The sequence below is a fragment of the Lepidochelys kempii genome, chromosome 1 (assembly GCF_965140265.1).
Source record: "Lepidochelys kempii isolate rLepKem1 chromosome 1, rLepKem1.hap2, whole genome shotgun sequence".
NCBI lineage: Eukaryota > Metazoa > Chordata > Testudines > Cheloniidae > Lepidochelys > Lepidochelys kempii.
Window position 1 is genome coordinate 122,719,522 of NC_133256.1, and position 27,563 is coordinate 122,747,084.

The 27,563-nt window shown below is 39.5% G+C and overlaps 2 protein-coding genes across 10 annotated transcripts in view; both read left to right on the plus strand.

The window, feature by feature from the left end:
- The window catches only part of RGN (regucalcin), a 25,901-nt gene extending 9,293 nt beyond the window's left edge, over positions 1 to 16,608 (plus strand). For 3 of the 6 annotated variants that reach the window (XM_073353525.1, XM_073353515.1, XM_073353507.1), the window contains exons 3-7: positions 3,486 to 3,668; positions 4,597 to 4,812; positions 6,451 to 6,582; positions 12,332 to 12,486; positions 16,476 to 16,608. In XM_073353525.1, the coding sequence (XP_073209626.1) occupies positions 3,486 to 3,668; positions 4,597 to 4,812; positions 6,451 to 6,582; positions 12,332 to 12,486; positions 16,476 to 16,562 (773 nt within the window). In that variant the 3' untranslated portion in view covers positions 16,563 to 16,608. Of the gene's footprint in view, positions 1 to 3,485; positions 3,669 to 4,596; positions 4,813 to 6,450; positions 6,583 to 12,331; positions 12,487 to 13,930; positions 14,269 to 16,475 lie in introns of those variants that run through there. The other 3 variants (XM_073353488.1, XM_073353498.1, XM_073353479.1) reach the window with 2 other exon arrangements.
- Positions 16,609 to 16,706: 98 nt separating this feature from the next.
- The window catches only part of LOC140914782 (regucalcin-like), a 28,885-nt gene continuing 18,028 nt past the window's right edge, over positions 16,707 to 27,563 (plus strand). Inside the window, exons 1-2 of one of the 4 annotated variants that reach the window (XM_073353439.1) lie at positions 16,707 to 19,241; positions 26,289 to 26,336. In XM_073353439.1, the coding sequence (XP_073209540.1) occupies positions 19,170 to 19,241; positions 26,289 to 26,336 (120 nt within the window). In that variant the 5' untranslated portion in view covers positions 16,707 to 19,169. Of the gene's footprint in view, positions 19,242 to 24,837; positions 26,114 to 26,288; positions 26,337 to 27,563 lie in introns of those variants that run through there. The other 3 variants (XM_073353456.1, XM_073353466.1, XM_073353447.1) reach the window with 3 other exon arrangements.

Here is a 27,563-nt window from a genome sequence, read left to right on the forward strand (position 1 = left end):
GTAGCACTGTCTTCATGGGGACTTAGGTTAGCTTAACTACAATGCTCAGAAGGGGTGGATTTTTCACACCCCTGAGCAATGTTGTTACGCTGACCTAACTTTTCTAGCGTAGACTAGGCCAAAAGGTAAAAGGAAGTAAAACGCATATTCAGTTTGCAGCATCTGAAAGACCTGCACAACATCTTGCCTTTGTCTGAGAAATCTGATGGAAAAATCTTTCCACTGGAAGATCTGCTACCATTGATATCTTCCCCAGCCTTTTTAATTGTGGGTATTTGTAAGCAGTTTAAGGCAGGGACTCTTTGTTTGTGTGTGTTGAACTGCAATGCCTAATAGAGTCCTTCAGAGTAACAGCCGTGTTAGTCTGTATTCGCAAAAAGAAAAGGAGTACTTGTGGCACCTTAGAGACTAACCAATTTATTTGAGCATAAGCTTATGCTCAAATAAATTGGTTAGTCTCTAAGGTGCCACAAGTACTTCTTTTCTTTTAGTAGAGTCCTGATACTGATTAGGTGCTGCTGCAATATGTATTACTCTGGGTTTTTCTGTTCTATAGCAACTCCTTTTCATACATCTAGTCTTTTTTCCACTTCAAGTATTTTTACAGGAACTCTATGGTTATCACCTCAGGGTTCCAATAAAGAATGAAACAGCCTTAAGATCTTTAAGCCTGACCTATTTTTAAAAACATCTTAATTACAGTTAGTGGATTTTAGCCATAAGCTCCATGTTGTCCTGGGAGATCATGTCAGTTGAATAGCCTGGTGAGGTGAGATTCCCTTTTGCTGTCCTAATTTTTCTAAAGTTTTTTGAGGGTTTTTTTGTTCTCTGGGCCCATTTTGGTTTCTGTCTGTGTTCCATGTTTCTCTTTATGTAAGTAGCTCATTCTTTTCCCCAGCTTCCTAGGGTAAGCTTGTCACGCAGTTTCTCTGGTCGTCTTTAATCTGTGTAGCCATTTCAATCCACGTGAACGCAAATTGCTGTTTTATAATAATGAAGTGTTCTCTCGTGTAAAATTAAACTGGGGCAGTGAGTTTAGGCTTAGGTACATCTTAAGCTGTCATCCCGTGTCATGAGTAAGGCTACGTTTTAGTCACAGGTATTTTTAGTAAGTCATGGACAGGTCACAGGCAGTAAACAAAAATTCACAGCCTGTGACCTGTCCATGATTTATACTATATACCCCTGACTTGGGTGCTCTGGGGCAGGGAACGGCCCGGGGGCGCCGCGGGTGCTCTGGGGTCGGGGGGGTAATATGGGCAAAAAATCATGTTCAGTTTAGTTAAATACAGTAATGGTATTTGGATGTTCTCACACACAATTAGCTTCCACTTCATTACAGAAATAGTTTTTAAAATGCGCATCTGAATTGCCTTGCCTTGTCTTCTCTATTTTTATGTACTGTATTATGTTTACCTATCCAAACATACCTATCAGTTTAGTAGCAACTAGCTGTAGTATGTAAATGGAAACTCGGTAAGTATCTTACATTGCACATTTATTTTTTTTTAATTTATTATTGTGGTAAACTCGGTTTCACGCTACTGTAAACGGTGGATTGAGTTCAATCAAAGCAATTTAAATCATGATTTTAACCCTCATTTAAAATCAACAACTGGGAAATCTTATTTAAATAATTGATTTTAATCTTGTTTTGAATTTGTACTTTTTAGCTATGTTCCTGAAGAAAGGATGATTCTCCGTGGTTGATATAATTTGGTACTTTTTGCTAACCAGTAGGATAGACTATATATGCGCACACTTTATTTAAGCATTTACATAGCTTAACATGCATTTATTCACATTCTTAATTTTTTAGCTTTTTTTATTGTTAAAAAATGATGAATGGCGCATTTCTTATTTACTTTTTTTAACTCATGATTTGTGTCAAGCTGCATTTGTATAGAAATTGGAATTCAGTTAAGTGCACAAAAACAGCATTTTAAGTTTTATTTAACTAAGAATTTATCTTACGTGTACTTGATACTTACATAATAAGTTTGTCAAAACTAGTTTTGCATTTAAAACTAGCTCAGTATATTAAAGAAAGGAAGTATTATCTGTAGTTATTGAGTTCAAGTGTCAGTTTCTGGTCACCATGTTCTTCCAAGATTTTAGAATTAGTAGATCTCCTCCCTTGCACACCTGATTTTTATTCATAGATTGGAAGAGGAAAACAAGCATTCTTGCTTTTTCAAGAAAATTTCAACTCCCAGTCGGTCTCTTAACTTTGAGTGAGCTAGTCATTTGAGCTGAATTAGTTGAATAAATTTTGAAATTTAAGAAAATATTCTCTCTGCACCTGCAGGAGAGGCTACTGCTCTCAAAAGCTGGTTTAGCCCTTCAGTGAACTCTGGTTCCAGGTGCTCAGTCAGCCACTTTCACTAATTCAGTGGTTTGACTTCCTTTTAAATCTTTAGCAGAGAACATGTACTTCTTGAATATTATCTTTTTAAAATTAATTTAAGTGATTTTAGTAGATTATAGTTTAGACGTTTGTTTGCAATTATAACATAATTTTAAACAGGTTTCTTTTTAAAAGAAAAATCTTTTTAATTGAAATAAAAAGATAAGTTTAACCATCAGAATGCATAGAAATTATTTTTTTAATTTATAGCGTATCTGATCAACTCTTCGTTCTCCATATAAGCTTTTTGTTCTGTGTTTGTACAGTGCGTAGCACAATGGGGTCCTGTTCAGGACTGGGGCTTCTAGGTTCTACTGCAATATAAATAAACAATAATAACAATACTATTAGCAGTATTGCAGTAGCCCTCAAAGGCCCTGCTAGTTTATCGTTACTGTAGATTCTTAGCACCACACAATCTTTAATGCATTTATCTTCACAACACCCTAGTGAGATAAGTACTATTATCCCCATTGTACAGCACCGTACAGAACTGAGGCACAAAGAGGAGATGATTTGCTCAGAGTCACACAGGAAGTCTGCCAGGGCAGGGAGTCGAACCCAGGTCATTCAAGACCGAGGCTGGTGCCCTAACCATTGGATTATCCTTCCTTGCTAGGTACTTCTAGCTACCTACCTACCTACCCACACACAGGACAATATGATGCCTTCCCCAAGAAGCTTGCAGTCTATACATTAATTCAATATATAATTTGATTACTTTTGTGTGTGCAATATTAGTTCGTAGTTCTCACTAATGGAATTCCATAAGTGTGCATAAGCATGTACATACAAGCTTCTTGTTTGTTGTGGTGAATGATAGATATACCATGTTACCCAGGAAGGCACAGATTAATTAAAGTGAGATTAATTATCAGTTGTTATTTTGTGCTTTTGTATTTGACCAAATACATCACAAATAGAAGAATAGCATCTGGATATGAATGAAATATTTGTCAACCTTGGTTATGAGTGTGATGAGCAATCATAGGTTGGTTACAGGTGGCTGACTGCTTTTTATCTACAGTTATAGTATTTTACATCTCCCCTCACACCCATTTTCTTATGTTGTCTCTAGATGCTCCTGTTAGCAGCGTGGCCCTTCGGAAATCTGGGGATTATGTTGTTACCCTGGGAACCAGGTTTGCTGCTTTAAAATGGAAAGACCAGTCAGTAACCACCATTGTTCACGTTGACAAGGATAAACCAAACAACAGATTCAATGATGGGAAAGTGGACCCTGCAGGGAGGTTTTTTGCAGGTATGTTGGAAATATGTACTAAGGAGCACTAGAACTTTTTCCTCAGATTTTAGGGACAATTTGTAAAGAACCCTGGCAGATGTAGGAAGTGTCTGTCTTTCAAGTCGAGGTTGTCATCTTACTTTCAAGCCACAGAAAATATTAATTCTAAAATACCATAATAATTTAATCCACTTTTAAAAATGTATTACCCCAGAGCTCTGCTCTATTCTGTTTAAAAAAAAAAAAAATTCTTTCGTTGTATAAAAATTTATTTTCTTGTCTCCAATGTTGGCATTCATGTCTTGTTTTGAATGTACTTGGAAAATACCAATGCAAATATGTTTATAGTGGAAAACTTATTGTTTGTTTTTTTCCCATACACTGAATATAAATATATTTTCAAAAACAATTAAGCATACAGCAAATTGTTTTCAAAGCAGAGAGAGTGTGTCTGATATACGTTTGAAATTTCAAGGTTTATTTTCAATTTTCTCTTACCAAACCCACCCCCCCGCCCAAAAATTATCTCTATTAGTGGCATAACTTGTCATTTAAGATTTTAAGACTTTTTGTAGCCCTGATTCTAAAGTTAGTGCAATTTTTTCCAATGTTTGGGGGAGGAGGGGCATTAAATTGTGACAACCATCTTACAGTTTGAAAACACTGTGGAATTAACAATGCTAGCATGATTGCCTTCAACTCCTTTGCAGCCACAATTTTTAAAAAATCTTTAATTTTATTCATCATGCTCTGTTAAATGCACACAATCAAATTTGCCTTCTCCCTTTTGGTTTTAACTAAATCTCTTTGAATGTTTAAAGGAGAAAACCTAGTCAAAGTTTGAGGGAAGTTTATGTCAAAGAGGCAGTCATTGCCACTGTAAAAGGAGTGCATTTGGTTTCTGTGAAGCTGTGCTTTCTAATGAATGACCCTCTCATTTTTGTAGGTACCATGGCTGAGGAGATTCGACCTGCTGTGCTAGAGAGACACCAAGGTGCTCTGTATACACTCTTCCCTGATCATTCTGTAGTGAAGCATTTTGATCAGGTGGACATCTCTAATGGCTTGGATTGGTCACTGGATCACAAGACTTTCTTTTACATTGATAGCCTGTCCTTCTCTGTGGATGCCTTTGATTATGACCTGCAAACAGGAAAAATTTGTATGAATTCTTTTCTTATGCTAAAATATTTTTAAGTTACTTTCTGTGCAGTTTTTTTCTTTCAACTATTAAGCAAAAAATCAATTGTGACCCAGGCCCTACTTAAACCTGTGGTCCTAGAGCATTATTTTTTGAGTTAGTTTAAATGTGGTTTGGCTTCATCCATTCTGGACATCAAAACCCGGTTTAAAACAAGTTAGCAGAAACTGGGTTAAAAAACCAGCTTATCTAAGTAGGTTCCTGGCTCAGAGTAATTAGATGGATTGGTTCATATTAGGACATTATTAAATTTATATATTTAATAATTGACCTGAAATAATTTGTTAAAATTCATTTTATCCATTGCAATCTGTGCTGAGCCTGTAAATTGTACATTCATTGATTATACACTTACAATTCACTTCTAATGTTTCTGTGTTATCAAGTATGAAGCATTTTTGCCTCATTTTCCTCCAGTGGCTATGCTGCCTGTTATGAAACAGTAGGTGAATTAGCAGAGAAGTTTGTAGTCCATCTTTTCAGCATATAAAATGTGCTACACTTTTATAGTGTGTGCATTCATATATTGTTTTAAAATGGAAATCCCTAACTGAAGAAGATCCTAGAGAGCCAACCAATGCTGAAAAGCAGTAACTCAAACATCATCTTCCCTTATTTATGGGGGAAAAAAACAAAACAAAAAAACACCACCATAACCTCAAGGTCTTTTCACAGGCATGGGCAAATGGAAAAGCTCCTCCAACTTGGATTCTAAAAATTTGATTTAAAGTAACATGAACCATAATAATTTGGTTTAAAGGAACACCATCATTTTGAAATCTGGTTAGTTTTAAAATTGAGCTTAAACTAGTTTTAGGTACAATGTCTGCCCCAAGTCCCACTACCATATTTGTGGTTTACAATCACATTTTTCTATATTAAAAAGCCACACGCAGCAGAGGAAACCTAGGAACAAACTGACTCTGACAGTCAATTGTCAAAACGCAGAATAAACAAACTAGAACAGTTGGATTTTCTTTTGTTAATATCTTTTAATAATAGCGGGTGGTAAAATGTTCATATAAAGTGCAATTTTTTTAAATTGACATTGTCTCTTTGAGTTCATAGTTTTCCTAACTTTCTGTTGATTTATATATTTGAATGTCAGCTTTGTGTTGGAACAATTAGTGGTGTGTTCTGGGAATCTCTTTATTGAGATGGCTCCAGTTCTATGTGTGACTGAAAAAATCCAATTATGAAGTGGCCCAGACAGCTTATAAAATGCTGTATAGGTGGAAAAGAGTCAAATTTGGAATACACAAATTATTAATTCCTATAATATATTCAATAGTTCCCTGATTTATAGTTAGGGGGAAATATATGGTTGACATACCAGAAGGGAGTACCAAAAATAATTGTTGTGTGTTTGACAGTCAAACTGACTTGCAGGCTGTCAAGCTGAATAATAACCATCTGCAGAAACAAACTGGTCTTTTATACTCTCTCTCTCATCTGCAAGACTGCAGGGAGCTGGATTCAGTGCAGCATTAGAAAATCATCCTTCTTAGCTATTTCTAGGAGTATGACTTAGGAAAATGTTAACTCACAATAACTTAATATCTCCCTTAGTGTATGATGCCTGTTGATTTTCTTTTGCAGCCAATCGCAGGAGTATGTACAAGCTAGAAAAGGAAGAAAGCATCCCTGATGGAATGTGTATTGATACAGAAGGCAAACTCTGGGTAGCCTGTTATGATGGAGGGAGAGTGATCCGTCTAGACCCTGCGACAGGTAATTCCTCTCAGAGGATGAACTGAAATTTTGCATTAAATAAGCTAAGGGGTAGTTGGATAATGGGCTTTTCTGGAAGTGTGTCTGTACTCATAATCTACTGTGGATGAACAGCTCTTATCTTAAATGCTCATTCCAATGCTAATTTTGTAAACATATCTACTCTTCTTTGATAGTGGCTACAAAAAATGATGTGGAATGATTTCATTTAAAGTTCTTCCTCTTAAAAGTTAGTCTTGTCATGGATATGTAACCTTTGTGATCAGCATGCTAGCTTCTGTTAAACATATAAAACATATAAAAATGTGTATCCATTGAAGAGTTCTGATAGCAGCCAAAATGACAGGTTTGAGATGGGTTTTTACATATTCATTAAATAACAGAAGCTGCAGAAGTATTTTTGCAACTTGGCCATTAGATGGTAGTGTAGCTGAACTGTTTCTATAATTCCCCACGTTCGTTGGCCTTTGGTTGATGATTATCATTTTTTTGAATTAGTAGTCTGACATTTTTCAGTCTGAGACCAGTGTTTACTATACAGTAACTCCTCGCTTAACGTTGTAGTTACATTCCTGAAAAATGCTACTTCAAGCAAAATGATGTTAAGCAAATTTAATTCCCCATACGAATTACTGTAAATGGGTAAGGGGGTGGGGGGCGTTTAGGTTCCAGGGCAAGTTTTTTCACCAGACAAAAGACTGTATGTCTGTGTACACATGTACACGCGTGCACACACACACACACGCAGAGAGTACATTTTAAGCAAACAATTTAATACTTTACACAGCAATGATAATTGTGAAGCTTGGTTGAGGTGGTGAAGTCAGAGGGTGGGATATTTCCCAGAGAATGACTTACTGCTAAATGATGAACTAGCATTTGGCTGAGCCCTCAAGGGTTAACACATTGTTAATGTAGCCTCACACTCTACAAGGCAGCACGAATGGAGGGAGGGGAGACAGCATGGCAGAGAGAGACAGACAGACACACACACTGTGTGTGTGTGTGTGTGTGTGTGTGAGAGAGAGGTGCATTGCCCCTCTAAGTACATTGCCTTTTTATGTAGATCAGCAAGTTGAGACAGCAGCTGCTGCCAGCAAGCTCCCTCTGTCCTGAGCCCTGTCGTGTCCGCCCCGTTCTCCCCACTATGGAGATGGGGTAAAGGAGCGGGGAGCAGGAGCGGAAGGGAAAGGGGGACACCCTGACATTAGCCGCCACCTGCACAGCAAGTAAGAGACTTGGGGAGCAGCTCCAAGGCAGAGGGTAGGAGCAGCACAGGGCAGCGGGGAGAGGGACAGCTGAACTGCCAGCAATTGGTAGCCTGCTGGGTGGCTGCTGCACAGGGAACTTAGGGGAACGGGAAGCTGATAGGAGGGCTGCCAGTCCACCGTGGTTTCAAGCCCCCACCAGCTAGCTGCAACGGGCTGCTCTTCCTGCAAGCAGTGGACAAAGCAGGCGGCTGTCAAACAATGTTATAAGGGAGCATTGCACAACTTTAAACGAGCACGTTCCCTAATTGATCAGTAACGAAACAACGTTAACCGGGACAACTTTAAGTAAAGAGTTCCTGTATTGCTAAATGGTCTGGAAGAAGAGGTAAGCAGTGAAGTGGCAAAAATGGCTGATGACACAAATTTATTTAGCTAGTACCCCCTTTGACACATGCACAAAGGTTACCTATGTTCTACTCACTTTTATTGTTTAAATTATTTACACCATAAATATAGAATCATGGAATGGAGGTTATAAAGTTCTTTAGTGTCCCACAGCATTTTAACTTTCCAGCATGAATCATTCATGTGTGCGCACTCAGGTGTTTGCCTCCTTCATTTTGAGTCTGTCGCATGTAACTTCCAACATTTGGGACTTGGCAGGTTGAGAGGTATGATTAAGTTTAGTCACACCCAGAAAAGACTGTAAGGAACTACAAAGAGACCCGACAAAGCTAAGTGAATGGGCAGCATGATGGCCTATGAAATTTATTTTGACAAAGACAAGGTAATACGTGTTTTAAAGGAAGATTTTAATTGCACAATTTGTCTATACATATTGCTTGATTCTAAATTAACTTACTAGTCAGGAAGAAGACCTGAGCGTTATTGTGGACAGCTCCATGAAAACCTCTCTGTCTAATACACAGTAGCTGTAAAAAATGCAAACAGAATGTGGATAAATAGGATAGAAAATAATACTGAAAATGTTAATAAAAATCATTGGTACACACGTGAAATACTGTGTTCTGTTCTATTCAAATTATGTTAAAAATAGCAGAAATAAAAACCATTCAGGGATGGGTGATGAAGACAATTTAAAGTAATGAAAAGATTAGGGTTGCTTACAGAAGGGATGAATAAGAGGGGTCATGGTAGAGGTGTACAAAAGAATGATTGGTACAGAAAAAGTAAGTTAGCTGCTCCTACTTACCCTTTCTTATAACACAAGTACTTTCCATTTTCATTGAAAATCCCTTGTAACCTATTGAAAGCTGTGAAATGCTACCTAAACACAACCTGTGGAACTCACTGGCATGAGATAGAATTGAGTCCAAGAGCAGAATGGATTAAACATTTATATAGCTAGGATGCTTGTTTGTTAATAAGGAGAGTAAACCCTCATATGTAAGAGCATAAGGAAACCACTAACTGATGGGTTTTAGGAATAAACTTCCCCTTTGGGTAGGTTATTCCACAATTACCCATTATAGTGTTTTTTGTACCTTCTTCTGAAGAGTCTGGTGCTGTGCATTGTTGGAGGCAGGATATCAGACTAGACAGGATATCGTTCTGATCTAGAGTGACAATTCCTGTGTTTTTCTTCTCTGGAGAAAGTTATAGGGTGTTTAGGTCAACCGAGAACTGGAGTCAAAATGTACTTGGCTGATGTGGGCTTGGACATTTGACACTTGACAGTATGTTTGTGTGTGGATGGGTTTTTGTTCTGAGGGTTTTTCACTCCATTGTAGAGTTTCGTTTTCTTGTTGTCTCTCTTTGAATAGATGCTCCCCACTACTTGTCCTTCTCAGTGAAAGGAGTGTGGTGTTACTGTCTTATTTAAACTACACGTTTGAAAGCCCAGGGATTTAACCTGATAGATTTAGTCTATACATATCACTTCAGTTTATTTTAGATTACTAATATTCTCACCTTGTCGGTTTGGACTAAGCAAAGATGTCTTTCGCTTCTGTAGTTAATGGCCAATTGAAGGCTTTTTATTGGCAAACTGGCTGATAAAACAGTCTATGGCTTATTTTATTTTTAGCCAGTGGCAGAAAAATTCGTGAAACAATTGGGCTAAGGTGAAGATGGGACATTTTTAGAAAGGGGATTTTCAGGTTTTACTCAGTGAAATTTGGATTTGGGAGCATTTGGGTGGAGGTGGATAGACAAGGGAACTTGTTTATTTGGCATCTTTTTTTAAGCAATCCTTGGAGATAACTGGATTAAATAGTGGTGAGATGGAATTCTAGTATCTGCACGCGCAAACCAAAAGATATCTAGTTTGCATAGTTCAGACAAAATACGAACCTTTAGTTTGCACTTGCAGTTACAGCGCAGCATAGTAGAGTGTGCTGCACTTCACACCCCCATAGTTGAACTGTTGGGCTGTGTAGACATGCCCTCGGTTGTCAGTTTATTTTAGGTATTGTAAAAATGTAAGATGCTATTTATTATTATAGATGCAGGGAGCCCAAGATGCTTCTCAAACCATGTGGACTATTCAGGATATACATGGGAATCTTTTTTTTGTCCATTACTGAAGCAGACTTATCTTTGTGGGATTAATTTTAAGGCAGTTTTTAAAATGTATCTAACTCTTGTGACAAGAAATTCGCAAAGTGTTTCAATGAGACATGGAAAAATCTCACTCATCCTTTTTTGAAATCACATTTAAGGACTTGATTATCAAACATGGACCAAGTAACTGTTGTTGTTTGTGTTGGTACTTCGTTTAGAAAAGGAAATAAGAGTAGCTTGTTGGGTGAGCCAACAAAAGTGTTTTTGCAAACTAAAATAATTTTGTTTACTATCTGTTTATTTAAAATACAAAGATGAAATCTTGGCCTGGCAAAGTCATGTCAAAACTCCCTTTGACTACAGTGGAGCTAGGAGTTTTCACTCCTAAAGTATTTCACCATAAAAAGTTGTATTTTAAACTTTCAATATATTATTACATTGCTTCTACCTGCAAGGATTACCAACATTGGGGGGTGGGGAGAGAGAGAGAGAGGAAATGTATTTAAAGAAAACACAAGACCTCAGCAGAATTCAATAAATGTATGAAATATCTATATGATAAATAGGATAAAAATATGTAATGGGTATAAACCCTCATGATTCAGGGCCTTAGACAAGCACTTACTGCTTGAGATTAAAAAGAATTTCCCCTGTATATATTTTCGTTATGAAGTTTCTTGAAACTTCTTTTGAAGCATCTAGTACTGGCCACTGCCAGAAACCTTATACTTGGGCTAAGTGGACCACTGGCATGTCAGTATCCTGAGTCTCTGTAATAATTATATAGACATTTGAGTGCTTTACAAAGTTCAGATAATCATTATCATCCCTGTTTTATGTGGACCTGATCCAAAGCCCATTGAAGCCTATTGTTCCATGTTTGAATTTAATAATAATGTGAGATGTCAAAATAACAGGCTCAGATGGAATTATTTAAAGATTATCAATCCAAGAGTAATACCAGCACTATGCAGACTACAGAAGCAAAGTTTACTTTACCAGTCTTTGTGAATGGTGAAAAGCTGACACCGCTGTAAGTGGTGGAATGCTGGCAGTTTTAATTCTCAGTCTAACTCCCAGAATCTTTCCTTTTATAGGGTGTGAGATAAAGAAATTCCTTTTGGAGTGAAAAATTACTTTCCCACAATGTGTACAGTTTGATATTTTAGTTTACCTCATTACTTATAGAATGTCTTTTTATGGTATATCCGTTTTGATTGATAACCCAAAGAGATTTTTGACCCAGTCATTATTACTGACAGCTATGGCAACAGGCAGTTGCTAATGAGTTAAAACTTAAAACATCTTTCGGGGGCCATTATTTCATTCATTACAGGAACAGCTGCAATAACAAATACCTTTTACCAATCTCAGAACTTAATTGGATAATAAGCACCCCATATCAAGTACCCAGTCTTGTTTTTCTGTAGGGTCCCTTCATTAATTTTGAGGGGTACCTTCCTGGTCATCTGGACTCTCTCTCAAACTGAGAGATGCAGGGAATAATTAGGCACATCCCAATATTTAATTAGATACCTTCTTGAGCGTTGCTCACATACTAAGTTCAGTTCAAGGATAGAATTTTTCACTTTCATAGATACAGGGGACTGCATTTATAGACACACAACATAAAAAGGATTTTGGGTAACAGAATTATGAGAGTTTAACATACAAAAATAATGAAAGGCTAATATTTATTAACACAATGGAAAAAGACACCTACTTACCTCAGTACGCTTTGGATCAGGCCCCATTTACAGAAACAGAGATTAAGTGACTTGCCAAAGGCTATACTGGGAGTAAATGACAGAATCAAGAATGGAACTCTGAATTCTTCCCAGCCTCACACTCAGCCTGCTAAATTACAATAAATTGGTCTCCCCCTTTTCCCTCCACCCCAAACCTGGCATTTCTGTGCAACATAGGGTTCTATGCTGGTTACTAGCAATCTTGTTAAATTCTTTGTAGAAAATAAACCAACAAAAAGCTTCTTTTTTTTTTTTTCTCCCCTCCAGGAAAAAGAATCCAGACTGTGAAGCTGCCTGTTGACAAGACAACTTCCTGCTGCTTTGGTGGAAAGGATTATTCAGAAATGTATGTGACTTCTGCATGTCAAGGAATGGATGATGAATCGTTTTCACGGCAACCACAGGCTGGTGGTATTTTCAAGGTGATTAAATTATTTCTTTTCTTTTAAAAGACCAGAAAGAATTTTCTTATACATTTTGGTTTGAAGGCAGGTGGTGGTGGTGTGGGGGGGTGTCAGTCTGAATGTACCATATCACTTAAAACTATTGTTCTTGGTTTTTTGACTTTCAGTTTTTTGGTCCCTACTGCTGTATTTAGAAAATTGCTAGTCTTTTCATGTTTACATGGTAGACTGGTTCTAAACTTGTAACAATACTGACATAGCTAATGTCTTGTACAATCATCATTTTCTGTACCAAAAAGCCTCTACTTTTAAAAAAAATTCCCAACTTTAGCAGGGCAAAAACTTGTAGAGAATTTTTGTTTTAACACAAAGTAGGAGACAATGTGTTATCTACCAAACTGTTATTTATAACTTAGTTTGCTAGGATTTTTTTTGTTTGTTTTTTAAATTGGTGACTGGCATAGGGCACGCATGCTCTGTGGCGCCCTCTGCTGCACATGTCCCATCGCCTCAACTGCCTCTCCCCTATGTTTTCTGTTTCTCCCAGAGATTCATGTGACTCAGCTCTCCAGCTGGGTCACTGAGTTCAGCCCCCTTCAGAAGCCCAAACAAACTTCTTTTGCGCTCCTTGGGCTCTTCTTCAGCCTATCCTCTGGGCTCAGTTCCCAGCCCCTCCTGGGCCATCTTTAAGTGTCTCTGCTCTGAGATAGAGCACTGACTCCCAGGCTGCTTTCCCTGGAGCCCCCCTCATATACTCAGCCCCTCTGGGCTACCTTTCAGTCTTCCCTGCTCTAAGAATTGAGGGCTGAATCCCTTGTTTCCTCCAGACCCTACTTCAGGGCCTTTCATAGGAGCCCATCTTGCTCTCTGTGGTTCCTTCTCCAGACTGAGTTTTCTGAATCCCAGGTGTTTCAGCCTTGTCCCCTGACCCAATTAGTCCTTAGCTTGGCAGGCAGCTAATTGTTGCAGACAACTGAATTGATTGAACAGGGTTGGCTAGCCCCAGGCCTCCTGACTCTTATAGGGGCAGGCTAGCCTGTTGCACAGACCTTGTGGATTTAAAACCCTGATCCTGCAATTGACTGCATGCAGGCACACCCCTGTAGCTGTACACAATCAACTGTAAGATAGGTGCATCCGATGAAGGGAGCTGTAGCTCACGAAAGCTTATGCTCAAATAAATTGGTTAGTCTCTAAGGTGCCACAAGTACTCCTTTTCTTTAACTGTAGGATTGAGACCCAACTGTGTTTGAAAGAGGGTTTTCTGGAGAATGGGCCATGGCATAGAAATTATGGTTGTTTGGAAACAGCAGTGGGTTGAAATTAATATCTGGTGATGGGTTGTAATGTAGAAAATTGCAGGATATCAAGTCGGTCACAGTCTTCTAAAACAAATTACTCTGTGGAAAGATACATGAATCATCACAATTATCTTCTCTCTCTCTCCCTTATTTTTAAATAGATAACTGGACTAGGGGTGAAAGGAATCCCACCACATTCATTTGCAGGTTAAATATTCACTCTTCAGAACAAAGTACACGTCCAAAAGCAAGAGTAGCTTAAGCAAGAAACATATTAAAGAAGTACTTGAGCTGGAATTCTGCATCTCCTGCATTTGAAACCACAGCTCTGTGGGTAGACTTCTGGCAGAAACGGATAAATGAAGCAACTTTTGAAATGCATCAAATTTTTCAAAATTCTTTGTTTTCTTGGTCTCTTGTGTAACTTTAAATATCTCCTGTAATTTTCTATAACACTAAAATCACTCTCATCTTAATAAACTTTGGAAAATAAGTTGAACAGTGGTATTTTTTGCCTTGTTTGCTCTACCATTCCTTTTCTATTTGTAGCTTATAGTTAAGGCTAATTTTTTGTGACAGATATTTTTAGTAAAAGTGAGGGACTGGTCGTTGGCAATAAACAAAAATTCATGGAAGCCTGTGACCTGTCCCTGACTTTCACAAAAAATATCCCTGACAAAATAGGAAGGCGGGTTCAGCACCCATTGCTGCTGGGGCTCCCAGATCCCCCATTGCTGTGGTCAGTGGGAGCTCTGGGGTCCCTCACCGCTGTGGGAACTATGGGGTCCTCCTGCCCCCAGGCTGGGCGGCTGTGAGGTCCCCTCACTCCTGAGGTGGCTGGGCACTCATGGGGGTCACCCGCCGCAGCTGGGAGCTGCAGGGTCCCCCAGCCGCCTGCCACAGCTCGGCAGCTGCAGGATCTGCTGGCTGCCAACTACAGCTGGGCAGCTGCAGGGTTGCCCCCACCATGCAGGGGCTGGGAGCTCTAACCCGGAGGCAGAAAATGTCACGGAGATCAGTGGAAGTCACGGATCCATGACCTCTGTGACATAATCGTAGCCTTACTTATAGTGTATTGAGTCACTGATATTTTTTTTATTGCCTTCATTTGCTTGCTACCTCTCTCAAACAAGCTTTCAAAGCTTCACATAAATTATCCACTGTGTACATTCACAGTAAAGAAAATATTTGTTACTGTAATATAACTTAGCGAGTGATGTTTAATTTTAAATAGCTTGTTTTATATAGTTGGTTTTCATAGGTAACTTAGACTTTTATTGGTTAAATTAGTGCCTATGAAAGGTGTCTACTAACTGTATTAGCTAACATAGCCATCCCTGTAACTTCAGAATAGGAAGAGTAACTGCAGTGGGCAATGCAAACTAGCTTGCACTATCCAGGCAATATACTCTTTCACCTTGAAGAACCTGGTTTCATACATCTCCCATGTCCATCCATCTCACTAGAGTTCACCTGTTTAAAAAAAAAATAAATAAATAAAAAATTGGGGGGTGAAGGGGTTGTGCTTTTCTTATCCACAAAGCAGTAAAGAGGAGATGAGCTGTCTTCCTCTCAAGTTCCTTGTTTATGTTCTGAGGCATTAATACAGGTCACCTGCACAAACACATGAGGTGGTGTGTTTTTTTTTTTTTTCCCATTCAACAATGAAATCTGTCTTATCCACTTCAGGTTTTTAAACCGTACCGATCATGGTTCTTCCTAAATGCGGCACGTACAGCTGACCAGAAGAAAAAAATCCATGGAAAACTTCAGTTTTTCAATAAAAATTCAAATACTGGAAAACTTTGACTGAAAACTGTAAAATTTCAATTTGGAAATGTTGCCACAGTGACTCTTACACTTTTTACTTCTTCTCTGTACGTTGGACATCTTGGTCAGACTATATCTCCCATGAGGCACTGTGGTCTCCCCTGTTGGAGTGTCTCTGACCTACATGCATCATGGGAGATATAGTCTGACAAGGGAGCCTGGCCTATAGAGGAGAATGGGAACATGAGGCAACCAAACTAAAACTCCTATGAAGTTCCATGTAATATTTAGGTTTTTGGCTTTAGAGTTCTTGATGAAAAATCAAAATTTTCCCCAGAAAGCCAACACTTTTTTTTTTCCATGAAAAATTTTAGTTGAAAACCCAATTTTTATCAAAAACAATGTTGACCAAAAACTTCTGAAGGGGCATAAAAGTCCCCTAAAAATGCTTCATTTTCCAGGGCAGTTGGGTTACAGAAATTGGGACTATATCAGGATTACTGGGAGCTTCTCACAAATTTGAGACTAACAGAGATTTTATCCATAGAAGGCTTGGAGGAATTGGAGATACAGCAATGTCCATTCAACACAGTAAGAACCTAGATAGATAAGAGGATAATCTAAAATATTTGGAGCACTATTTTTTTAAAGGTGAACTGCTGGCATAGTCTCCCATCAGGACTGGGTATTGAAATTTCCACATTTAGGGTAACAGCAGCGTCTGTTTTGGAAGCAATCAGTTTTATTCCAGATAGGCTACAGATTTTAATGGCAGTTGGGGAGGAAGGACAGTAATTATCACTTGCTTCAGATCCGGAAGGAAGGACAATAATTACTTGCTTCACTTTTCAGGAGCACAATGAAATTTTGCAATGAACAAAGCTGAACAAACAACTTGTAAGTGGCAGAATGAAATGTGCATCTCTCTCTTTCCAGATAATTGCACACCAGCTGTGTATTTACAAGATGCCAGTCGCTATGGAATTGGGGCTACCAAACTACCAGAAAGGATTACATGCTTGAGTTTCTCAATCTCCTGACCAAGTACAAGAGCTGAGATTTTAACATCAAAATTGGATGTTATGAGAATACAGTAAAGCTGATAAGATTCAGTTTCTAATTAAAATACTAGCAATCAAAACAACAATTGATGCCTGCAGTTGGAATTTGTAGTCAAAGATTTTTTTTGTTTGTTTAACTTATATCTTAACTCTAATTAACTGGTTTTGTGTGCTGTATTTTTTTTTTTAATCTTATGCAGGATATAACATCTGAACGCAAACTAGCAGAAAACAGTGGCTCTTATTATGCATATCTCACAGTTCTAGGGCTAGCTGCACATCTGTCCCGCTTTTGTATCATCTGAAGGGATGCGCTGAGGCAGGGCTCTTGCCCTTACCTGTCTTGGGGTGGAATCTCACAATTCTTCAACTCTTAGCATGGGACCTGAGTATGCTACTCCTTGTGTGTGTATATACACCAGCCACTTAGCAGCCTGCAGACCAGACTGGGTTTGAGCATCTGCACTTCTTTCCTTCAGAAACCTGTGACCGGTGATAAAGTGACGAACAGCCTTCTTAAAACAAAGCATTTTTATTTAGTAGTTTGGAGTAAAGCATTAGAGGATTTCAAAGCAACAGCATGCATGTATATTTAGTCTCATCTAATGTTACACTTCAGTACAAGCTAAATTGGATGAAGAAAAGGAGTACTTGTGGCACCTTAGAGACTAATAAATTTCTTTGAGCATTTTCTACTGCATGCATCCGATGAAGTGAGCTGTAGCTCACGAAAGCTTATGCTCAAAGAAATTTGTTAGTCTCTAAGATGCCACAAGTCCTCCTTTTTCTTTTTGTGGATACAGACTAACATGGCTCCTACTCTGTAAACTGGATGAGCTTTCCTCAAATTACAGCAACAGACCTGAACCAACTCCTAGTGTCTGAGGTAGGATTGCCATCTCTGAGATGCAGAAGAACCAGCCCCAGGCCACTCGCCCCACCAACAAAAAGGGTGCTAGTGCCGACAACCGCTAATTGTGACTAAAATGTTTGAGAACCATTTTACACAAAAAAAGCCCTACAATATGTGTATGTTCGTTACCATTTTTCTTAGCTTAGCCTAAGACAGTGTCGCAGTCTGAATTATGGAGGTGTGCTGTAACGTGTCTCCTCCCAAGTAGGCAAGCGTTCCCTGGGACCAGGAAGGGCCCAGCTGCTTTCAGACACTCCAGCCAGTCCTGTCTCTCTTCCTTCCCAGCCTGGTCTCCCCAGGAAGAGCACACCCCACTCACACACACTTGCCCATGCTGAAATAGGCCAGACCTCTAGAAAACCCTGGCATCGTGCACCCTGCTTTTACGTCCAATATAGGTATCCATGATAAATATGCCATGGTATTCTACAAGGACCTGCATAACCCTGGAATAGTATCCTTTCCTGTGAATGTGCTTGCTTGAAATGGCTGGCATAGAATGGGTACGTGTGTGCCATTGATCACACCTGCATAGCTCAGGAGCCCCATCCATTCAAACCCCACAATTATTTCAGAAATGTGTCCAATTTTTAGAACCTTGGAAGACAGCACAGCATTAATTGCTTTGCAAACCTCCATGGCCACTGTGCTAATCATGGATTTGCCTACCATGAACTGATTACCAACAGGAGTTGCGAGCTTCCATAGTGCTATGCAACATGCTTCTGGAGTGGATATGAGCCCTTTCCTCAGATGTTCTGCTACTCAAGACCTAAGATAAATTCCTCCCACAACTCCAGGTGGACCCTGGCTTTCCACACAAGTTCTGGACCCACTGTTTATCATCCCATGTTTCCAGCACAACATGGTTCCACCAGTGTGTGCTCATGGTCCTTGGTTCAGAAGCAGTGGTCTGCATGGGAAAGATCTGCCACGGAAAAACATCATCAGCTAGGTCCATGCCTCCATCTCCCCATGGTCCCCTTCTGTTTGTTTGTAATCCCCTGCCTCTATCTTCTTTACTTACCACCTTCAAATACAGTGCTGCAGTGGGTGAGGCTACTGCGTATATTGACTAACCTGCAATTGCTTAACCAATGGTTAGCATGCAGTGATGACCTAGGTGTGTAGGCTCTGCCACCCAGTCAGCCCCTCGAGTGTGATATATCCATTCTGTTACATAGAACAGAACAGGCCTTGGCAGTCTTCATTATAAAAAAGCACTCCATTTTTGGCACAGCATACATGTGTTTCTTCAAGAAGTCCTGCTTTAAAGTGTGCAAATGTGAACAGTTATTTCACTCCCTAGTTCAGAGTTCTTTTAACATAAAATTAAAATTTACAGTTTTTCTAATAGCAATTGAATTATTAAAAGAAGGAATGTTCATCAAAATTTATTCTTTCCTTTCAGAAATAACAGTTGAGTTTATGATCCCTCATAACAAAGCATTTTGTTTTTGCTGATCCTAGCCAAAAGCAGAAGGAAGGGTGTCAGCATTCACATTATGTGACAGATGATTGGCCAAAGTTGTTCAGGAACTTGAACACTTTTGTGGCAGTAGATTGGTGCTGTGTTGTGAAAGATGCTTTACACAATTTGTTTGTGCAGGAGCTGGTGGTAATAGGCTGACATTAAGCTATTTTTCTGTCTGATAAATGCTAAGATTCAGGGAGCAGCCAGTTGCCGAAGGAGTTGGGTTTGACAGGGAACCCTTCAGCAAAATCTGGGTAATCTTGATAATTGTGTTTAGTTACAGCACAAAATTAAGGTTTTTTGTGTCCCATGCTTAATGTTCTTGGTTTGCTGCTGTTTTTATAACTGCTGTTTTTGCATAATTGCTCATTTTTGATGTGTTGGGAACAGAATAGTGTTTCTTTGCTGCCAGTCTGAACATAGGGCAAGCATTTTGCCCCATTGAAATACCTGACTGGAGGCTGCTAATTGATGATTTTAGTTTTTGGAATTAATTTTTGTATTTTGATTTTCAGATATATTTTTCCTTTTGCATTTTTGTGGTTTTTCATCTTTGCCTTCTGCTTTGTTGTTTTATGCTTTTGCTTGTCTATTTTGTCAAAGTTAATTGTTGGTGATGACATATGCATGTGAAAAGATTACATGCTTGTGTCTTCAATCTTCTTTCCCAAGTTCAAAAATTGAAATTTTCAATAGCAAGTCTTATAACGTGTGTGTGTTACACTTTGACTATTGATAATATTGATGAAGCTCATCCTTTGCCCATAAAATGGACAAGTAATTTCCTAGTGAGACAGGTTTTATATGATCCAAGTTCTTACATAGTACAGGATCTCTACCATTCTTAACAACTGTCCCCACCAAGTCTCCCTCCCTCCTCCCAAAACCCCATAAACAAACCAACCAACAAAAAATCTAGCATATAGCTTGGGTTTAGTTTACATTTTTTTCATCTAGCCTTCTGAATGTGGCCAGCATGTTACCTTATGTATACATAGGAGTCAGCACTCTGGTCCTAAAAGTATATTTATATAGATCAGGGATCGGCAACCTTTGGCACGTGGCCCACCAGGGTAAGCCCCCTGGCGGGCCAGGCCGGTTTGTTTACCTGTCGCGTCCGCAGGTTTGTCCAGTCGTGGCTCCCACTGGTTGCGGTTCGTCGTTCCAGGCCAATGGGGGCTGCGGGAAGCAGCAGCCAGCACATCCCTCGGCCCACGCCACTTCCCACAGCCACCATTGGCCTGGAGCGGCAAACTGTGGCCAGTGGGAGCTGCGATCGGCCAAACCTGAGGACGCGGCAGGTAAACAAACCGGCCTGTCCCACCAGGGGGCTTACCCTGGTGGGCTGTGTGCCAAAGGTTGCCGATCCCTGGCATAGACTAAGAATGATATATTTGAAATCCTAATGCTCCAGGCTAGTTTAATCCAGGTTTTTGTCTCTTGTCTGTTTAATCCCTGTCACTTTTTTCAATTGAGTATGTTTGTTTTTTTTAAAAATTGACTGTTAGCTCTTTAGAAGTCTTTATCCCAGCAGAGGGCACTGGAGTCAGTCAGATGAGGCTACTGGTTGGATAACGTGACACTTTTGTGCTTATTTGTTATCTCCATGTTCGCTATGCACACACGACTGGGGTTTATATTTCTTAAAATACAGTTTTAATACTGGATTAGAAGTACAGTAGGAAATGTTTCTATTGCTAACCATGGCTGTCAGCAGTAAGTCTTCCTGAAAGGATGTTGAAAATGGTTTAATTTTTCTGCATTATTTTCAACTCAGAACCTGTATGAAGGCATCTGGACTTACAGATGGAGAGATACAAATTATAGTACCCCAATATACATATCTTTAAGTCTCTCTAAAATAGCTTTTTGGTAACATGCAACAGTGGTTTTCAACCTTTTTCATTTATGAATCCCTAAAAAATTTGGAATGGAGGTGTACACCCCTTTGGAAATCATAGACATAATCCATGGACTATGGTTAAAACCACTGTTCTATGATAACAACAACCATTTGCGGATCCCTTAGATGTAGTCTGAGGACCCCAGGTTGAAAACCATTGATATAGCATATATGGACTAACCTGATGGTGTCAGATGGTATAACCATTTTTATCAGCATTTGTTTGGGATGACTTATGACCCATATGGCCATCCCAAACTCAGGTCAATAAAACCTTGATGTCATGCCACACCCAATTTGGTTGAACAATTAGGACCTGAAGTACAGAATTTGACCAGTACTATAAATCATTGTACCCATTGTAGGCCTGGCTTGACATAAGAAACTAGCCTCATTTCTTAGTGGACATGATTGAGAAGGTGAATGGAAGATTAAGTTGTAAATAGGGGCTTTGCAAGCAGTATGCTGGAGTCAGGATGTCTGTGCTAGTTAAGATAAGCAGCAACACCCAGATGTTAGGGACAATGGACAAGATAAACCTGGAATGTAAAGATCAGGTTCCATATGGACAGAGCATGCTGTACAAGGATTGGTTCCTGCAAAGTAACCAATACGATCTGAAAGTGTGTAATGTATATAAAGAAAACTGTTTTCTGTGTAACTCTGGATGTGTGGTATGCCCTATATCCACCCCCTACACTTGAATCTGATCAAACCAGCATAGCTTTGCTGTATGCCAAATAAAGGAACCTGAGTGATGAAATCTGGAGTCAAATTGAGTACTTTGAATCGCAGAGAACTGGCTGAAGTGTTCTCCCTGGGTAAGCCAAGTGGTAAAGGTCTCAGAGAGAATCCCAACACCCATCTTTGTGGTTTACCCTTATAATTGATGAGAGCTGGTGAAACTGTTCTTGATAGGCATTGTGAATTTAGCCCCTTTTTTGGTTTAGTGAATCATTTTCAAACTAATTTTGATTTTCTCTGGATGTAGTTGTTGTTTATAAGTATTTATTGAACTGTGTGGACAAATAACTTTCAGCCTATGGGGTTGATTGTAGACTGCGGTTGACTTATTTGCACTGTCTGGTTTGTAAGTTAAGTCATGTAATATTGTTTCTCTTCCTTCACTGCAAGTCTGAAATTTTTTAAATAGGAAAATGTCAAATATTAAATAGCACCAATCTGTAAATATTTCTGTCAAATAATCATTAATGATCAGAAAAAAAATGAAACTACAGCCATTCAGAAACATTTTCATGAGTATTTGATGGGTTGTGTGAGTGTGAATATCTGGATTAATCCCACCCTGTGTGAACGTGAACACACTATTAAGACTTTTATGTTTCTTGCTCTTTCTGTTAGCTGCAATCATGACAGCAAATTTCTGTCCAGAGGGGCTTTAAGCTTGCTAGAGTTTCACCCAAATGCGGCAAACTAGGGACTTTAAAAACCTCAGGAGTTCAGGATGTAATAACAACAGTGTGGTTCACGGTTGGGAATAGGGTTGTACTTGACTTTAATTTTGTGATGGGGCACGTGAAAAATTAAAGGCCAAAATTAGCTGTGGAGTAAGCAGGTAAAGCTCCAGTGAAGACAGTAGAACCTACTGACAGTAGGGCTGAATTTGGCCCTGAATCTTGGTATTGCAAGATCAGGTAGACAGCAAGCATGTCAGAACTGGGTTCTAAGACCAGACGGTCATTTCTAAGTACAGGAATTCTGAAAACCCGACAAACTACTAAATCTACAGCCTAATAAACTTTCACAGGAACACTCTTTTTATGGAGCATTTCACAATTAAATTCAAAGCAAGCCCTGTATCTTTGGCATCACACCAATGTACCTAACAATCCCCCCGAAGAAGTGCTCTGTGTAAGCTTGTCTTTCTCCACAGAGAAGTTGGTCCAATAAAAGATATTGCCTCACCCACCTTGTCTCTCTAATATCCTGGAATCAACATAGCTACTACAACACTGCATATAATAATCCCACATTTTGTTAAATGAGAGAAACTTTGTAGGGCCAGCCTTATTTAAACTGAGGCAACTTTGCCTATAGAATCATAGAAGATTAGGGTTGGAAGAGACCTCAGGAGGTCATCTAGTCCAACCCCCTGCTCAAAGCAGGACCAACCCCAACTATTCATCACAGCCAGGGCTTTGTCAAGCTGGGCCTTAAAAACCTCTAAGGATGGAGATTCCACCACCTCCCTAGGTAACCTCTTCCAGTGCTTCACCACCCTCTTAGTGAAATAGTTTTTTCTAATAGCCAACCTAGACCTCCCCCACTGCAACTTGAGACCATTGCTCCTTGTTCTGTCATCTGCCACCACTGAGATCAGCTGAGCTCCATCCTCTTTGGAACCCCCCTTCAGGTAGTTGAAGGCTGCTATCAAATCCCCCCTCATTCTTCTCTTCTGCAGACTAAATAAGCCCTGTTCCCTCAGTCTCTCCTCATAAGTCATGTGCCCCAGCCCCCTAATCATTTTTGTTGCCCTCCACTGGACACTCTCCAATGTATCCACATCCTTTCTGTAGTGGGGGACCCAAAACTGGACACAATACTCCAGGTGTGGTCTCACCTGAGCTGAAGAGAGGAGAATAATCGCTTCCCTCGATCTGCTGGCAATGCTCCTACTAATGCAGACCACACCTTCATGTTCCTCTATTCTCCCTTTCTGTAACTGTTTCTTCTCCATCTCTTGGTTAGTATCTTTTCAGTTTTCTGTTCCTTCCTTTGTCTCAACACTTCTGTTTAGTAACCTCTTTCCTCCCACCTGCTCCTGCCATCCGTCCTGTCTTACTCTATCACGCATGTAAGGTGGATTAGAAAATTAGCTGAAAAAGTAATTCAATTCTTGAGTGCAAGAGGGAGAGGATGCCAGATGGGGTTAGTGTTGCGCTATGCTTCATCGCTGCATATCAGCAACACTTCTCTCTTTCTCTCACCTGTCCTACAAGACTTCTCTGGTTTGTGCTGGAGCTAGGAATGCAGAAATGCCAGCTGAATTGACCATGATGTCACATCAATAATATAATTTTTTGGGGAGGTGAGGTGTTAAACATCTCATCAGTGCTGTACTCCAGTTTGGGATTCTGCTATTTCTGATTTCAACAGCACATTGCCAAAAAGTCCTGGATATATAAATCAGTAAATTGAAGGTGGCAGAGAATTTTCTTTTCCAACACAGAAAAGAAAACCATGTACAATCAGGCATGGATAGAACTCGGGAAGTTGAATGGTGTGAGTGATTTAGAAAGTCTCTCTACTGGTTTCATGTGGCTAGTAGGAAAGTAGTCAAAGAAGCTAATAGACTGCAGAACATGAAAGCATCAGCAAGTATATTTCCCCATGCGACAATATGCAACATGCGACAATATGCAAATATTTAGCGTGTAAATGGAAACAAAATAAAATCCCACTTACTCCTTGGCAAACCTACCTCTTTGTGTTGTTCAAAGGCAGACATTCTGGACATGAGTATTTTACTAACATACCTTTTATAGCACAGTAACATTTTGGTGCAGAGTCTGCTGTTGATCCACATTTTGGGTGATACAAGTACCCTTACTTCTCTTGAGTCTCATTCACACCTCTCTTTGCTCTATAGACTGCAGGTCAGTCTAGAGCACTTCATGAGTACTCTTGAAAAGAAACAGGAAACTGTGCCAAATCATTTCTTCATCCCGTTGTACTTCTGCTATCAGATCACTTCTTCTGTGGCAGAACCTGCAGCGGGAGGGTCTAGCAGTGAAGGGAAGTTCAGTGAGTTAATAGTTGTAGTCTTATTAAAGTTATATTGTCTATTAGAAATAACCATGTATCATGGTTTCCATAGCAGTGGATCTACTATTGTCATTTGTTTCTCTCAACAGTATCTTTGAGTGTAAATTTAGTAAATACATACACAAACTAAACACACATTTTACCACCCTATATTATCATATGGATACAGGGCAATTGAAATTACATGTATGCTGATTTTTAAAAATAAATAATCCAGAAATACATTCCAAGTGTGATGGGTTTAGCATACCCATTGACTTGACTGTGCACTGTTGCTCTTGGTAGTCAGTGTACAAAGGGTAAAATACTTATTGCTATTTTCAGCTAATGGAGCTACTCATTTTAGCTCAAGTAACGAGGATTTTTGTTTCTGAAACCAGAAGTCCTAGGTTCTATTCCTAACGCTGCCACCTTTTAGATGGTAACTGTTGGCACAGTTCAGGGCAACTGCACCTGTATTCCCCTTCTGTGGTCCGCCAAAGGCACCCACTCCAGGCTCCTGGCTCTTCAGCTGTCACATCTCTCTCCCTTCTTATTGGGGTTTTTCGAGCAGTCACCTCCCCCTGACGTTTCCTACCCTGCTGCCATTCATCCAGTTTAGTGGAATTTTTTCACTTTTGTTTTAATGCATTTGTTTGTTTATGTTGCTATATTCTGAACAGAGACTTACTTGCATTGATTTCAGGTAGGGTTGGGCAAGAATTCAACAACAGGAAAAGCCATATCAGGAGGAGCAGCTGCTCTGCCCTGAAGGTTTTTTCACTCGTGATCTAAATCTATAGTCACATGTGAGTGTATTTATTTCCAACCGACCTGAGAAATAGTTTCTTTTGAAATAAGCAATAAAGTAATTACTGCCTTGGGATCCAAAATCTTCCTGATCCAAGTTTCATTCAAGAGGGATTCTTTGAAAGAGAAGGAAGTTACATGAAGATAATCCTTCAGTTGACATTTAGAGAACGTTGCCAAGTGGGATACTATAGAGGTCAGTATTGGCACTTATGCCTGTTTATTAACAGTATAAATTCCAACAATTTGTTGTTGACTCTGAAAGGGGGGAGAATGGCAAATACAAAGGAGGACAGAGTCAAACTGCAAAATGCTGTTTACATCCAAAAAGAGGAGATGCTAGTAGTAATAGATGTAAAGTTGGATACCTAAAGGGAGGAAGTGGGGCAGTTAAGAGGAAAGGAGTGAACTAGAGAGAGAATTTCTAAATATTTGTAATACCATATTGACAAACCCAATGTTGTTCTCTGGTGCATGTAATATGTAAATAAAATGTGTGTGTGTGTGTGTGTGTTTATAATAGTATATGAATCTCATGCAGAGAAGTAATATGCCTTAGTATATGAATTCAGTGTCTTAACTATCACATTCAGTTTAGGAAAACTAGAAGTAAAAGAACCCAACAACAATTGCATAAGGATTTGGAGGGTAAGATATCGGGAACGACAAAACGATCTGTATGTGTGTGTAAACTTGGTGTTGGGGGCTGGGAAATACTATCAGGGAACAGGGAACCCACAGGTGGTGTTGCAGAGGGATATAATAATGATCTCTGAATACCATTAGGTTGACAATTTCAATAGAGAATGTTTCTATTTCACAGAATAGGACAAGAAGGAAATTAACTGAAGATAAAGACAGAAAAGTTGAGGTAAACTTTTACTCTGTGTGTGTGTGTGTGTGTGTGTGTGTGTGTGTGTGTGTTTGCCTAATTGTGGGTTCAGTCATGTTTTTATAGATACAGTCCTGTTTTGGTGGGGATGGGGGGTGCGAGGGCGCACTACCCTGGGAGAATTTGAGATTTAATGGGTAAAACATGCATCTTACTGCATGCTGGTTACCTTTGCTGGCTGGTGCATATGAGTGGCAAGCCTGGGCCCTGCACTGAGGTGTCTTGCACCTCAAGGGCACATGACAGAAGCACTTCATGTGCTTTGGGGAGCACAGGAATAGCAATTGTGCCTGGCTGTTGGGCAGGGTGAAGATGAGCTTTTCGCAGCCTCCGTTCCCCATGTTTTCATGTTCACAGAGCATTTACATCTAGCGCGATATGACTTGTAATTTTTCATTGTGATGCTGTTTTCATAGCTGCCTCATAGCTGAGATGACTGACTGACTATATTGCATCCTGATTGCTCTGTGAGAAAACAGTCCATTCATTTTTGTTGTTATGGTTATTACTTCACTTCTTTGCATTGCTTCATTTCATGAAGCACTATGGTATTAAACTTTATGGCCACGCTAGTCTTGGCAACAGAAAAGTAGTGCTGGTTGGGAAATGTGTTTTTTCTCATGAAAATTTCTTGATGAACATGGATTTTTGGAGGCTTTTATTTAAAATATGTCAATTTTTCAGTTTTTGACCAACAAAAATGAACAATTCTTTTGGTTTTCAATTTTTTGATGAAAACGGAATTTTTTTCCCAAAAACCTTCCATTTAGTCAAAAAGGCATTTTTTTTTAATAGCAAAAAACTTCGGTGAACATTTTTCAGTCAGCTTTCTGTAAGAAAGAAAGGCCGGTAGGCTCCATGCTGTGAAACTGAGCCTGGCACAAACACTTGTGAAACACACAAACACAAAAATTCTGCGGAACACGTGTTTGGGCCTGATGACAAAACAATGTGCCATGGCACACAGGTTGGGAAACAGTGATTTAACTAATGTCATTAGGGAAGGTTGTTGTGTTTGTGAAGAGTTCAGTCACAGAGATCCCCTTGAGACTGTCACCTGATGTGCTGAAATTACCTCTGAGCCCGCTTTCCCTGCCAGCTTGGAACTTCCAGAACCCTGTCTTGTTGAGCCAGACATGCTAGCCTGCTACAACACAGACCCAGGGTCTGGTCCATGTCCCCAAGCTACAGACTTAACTGAAAACA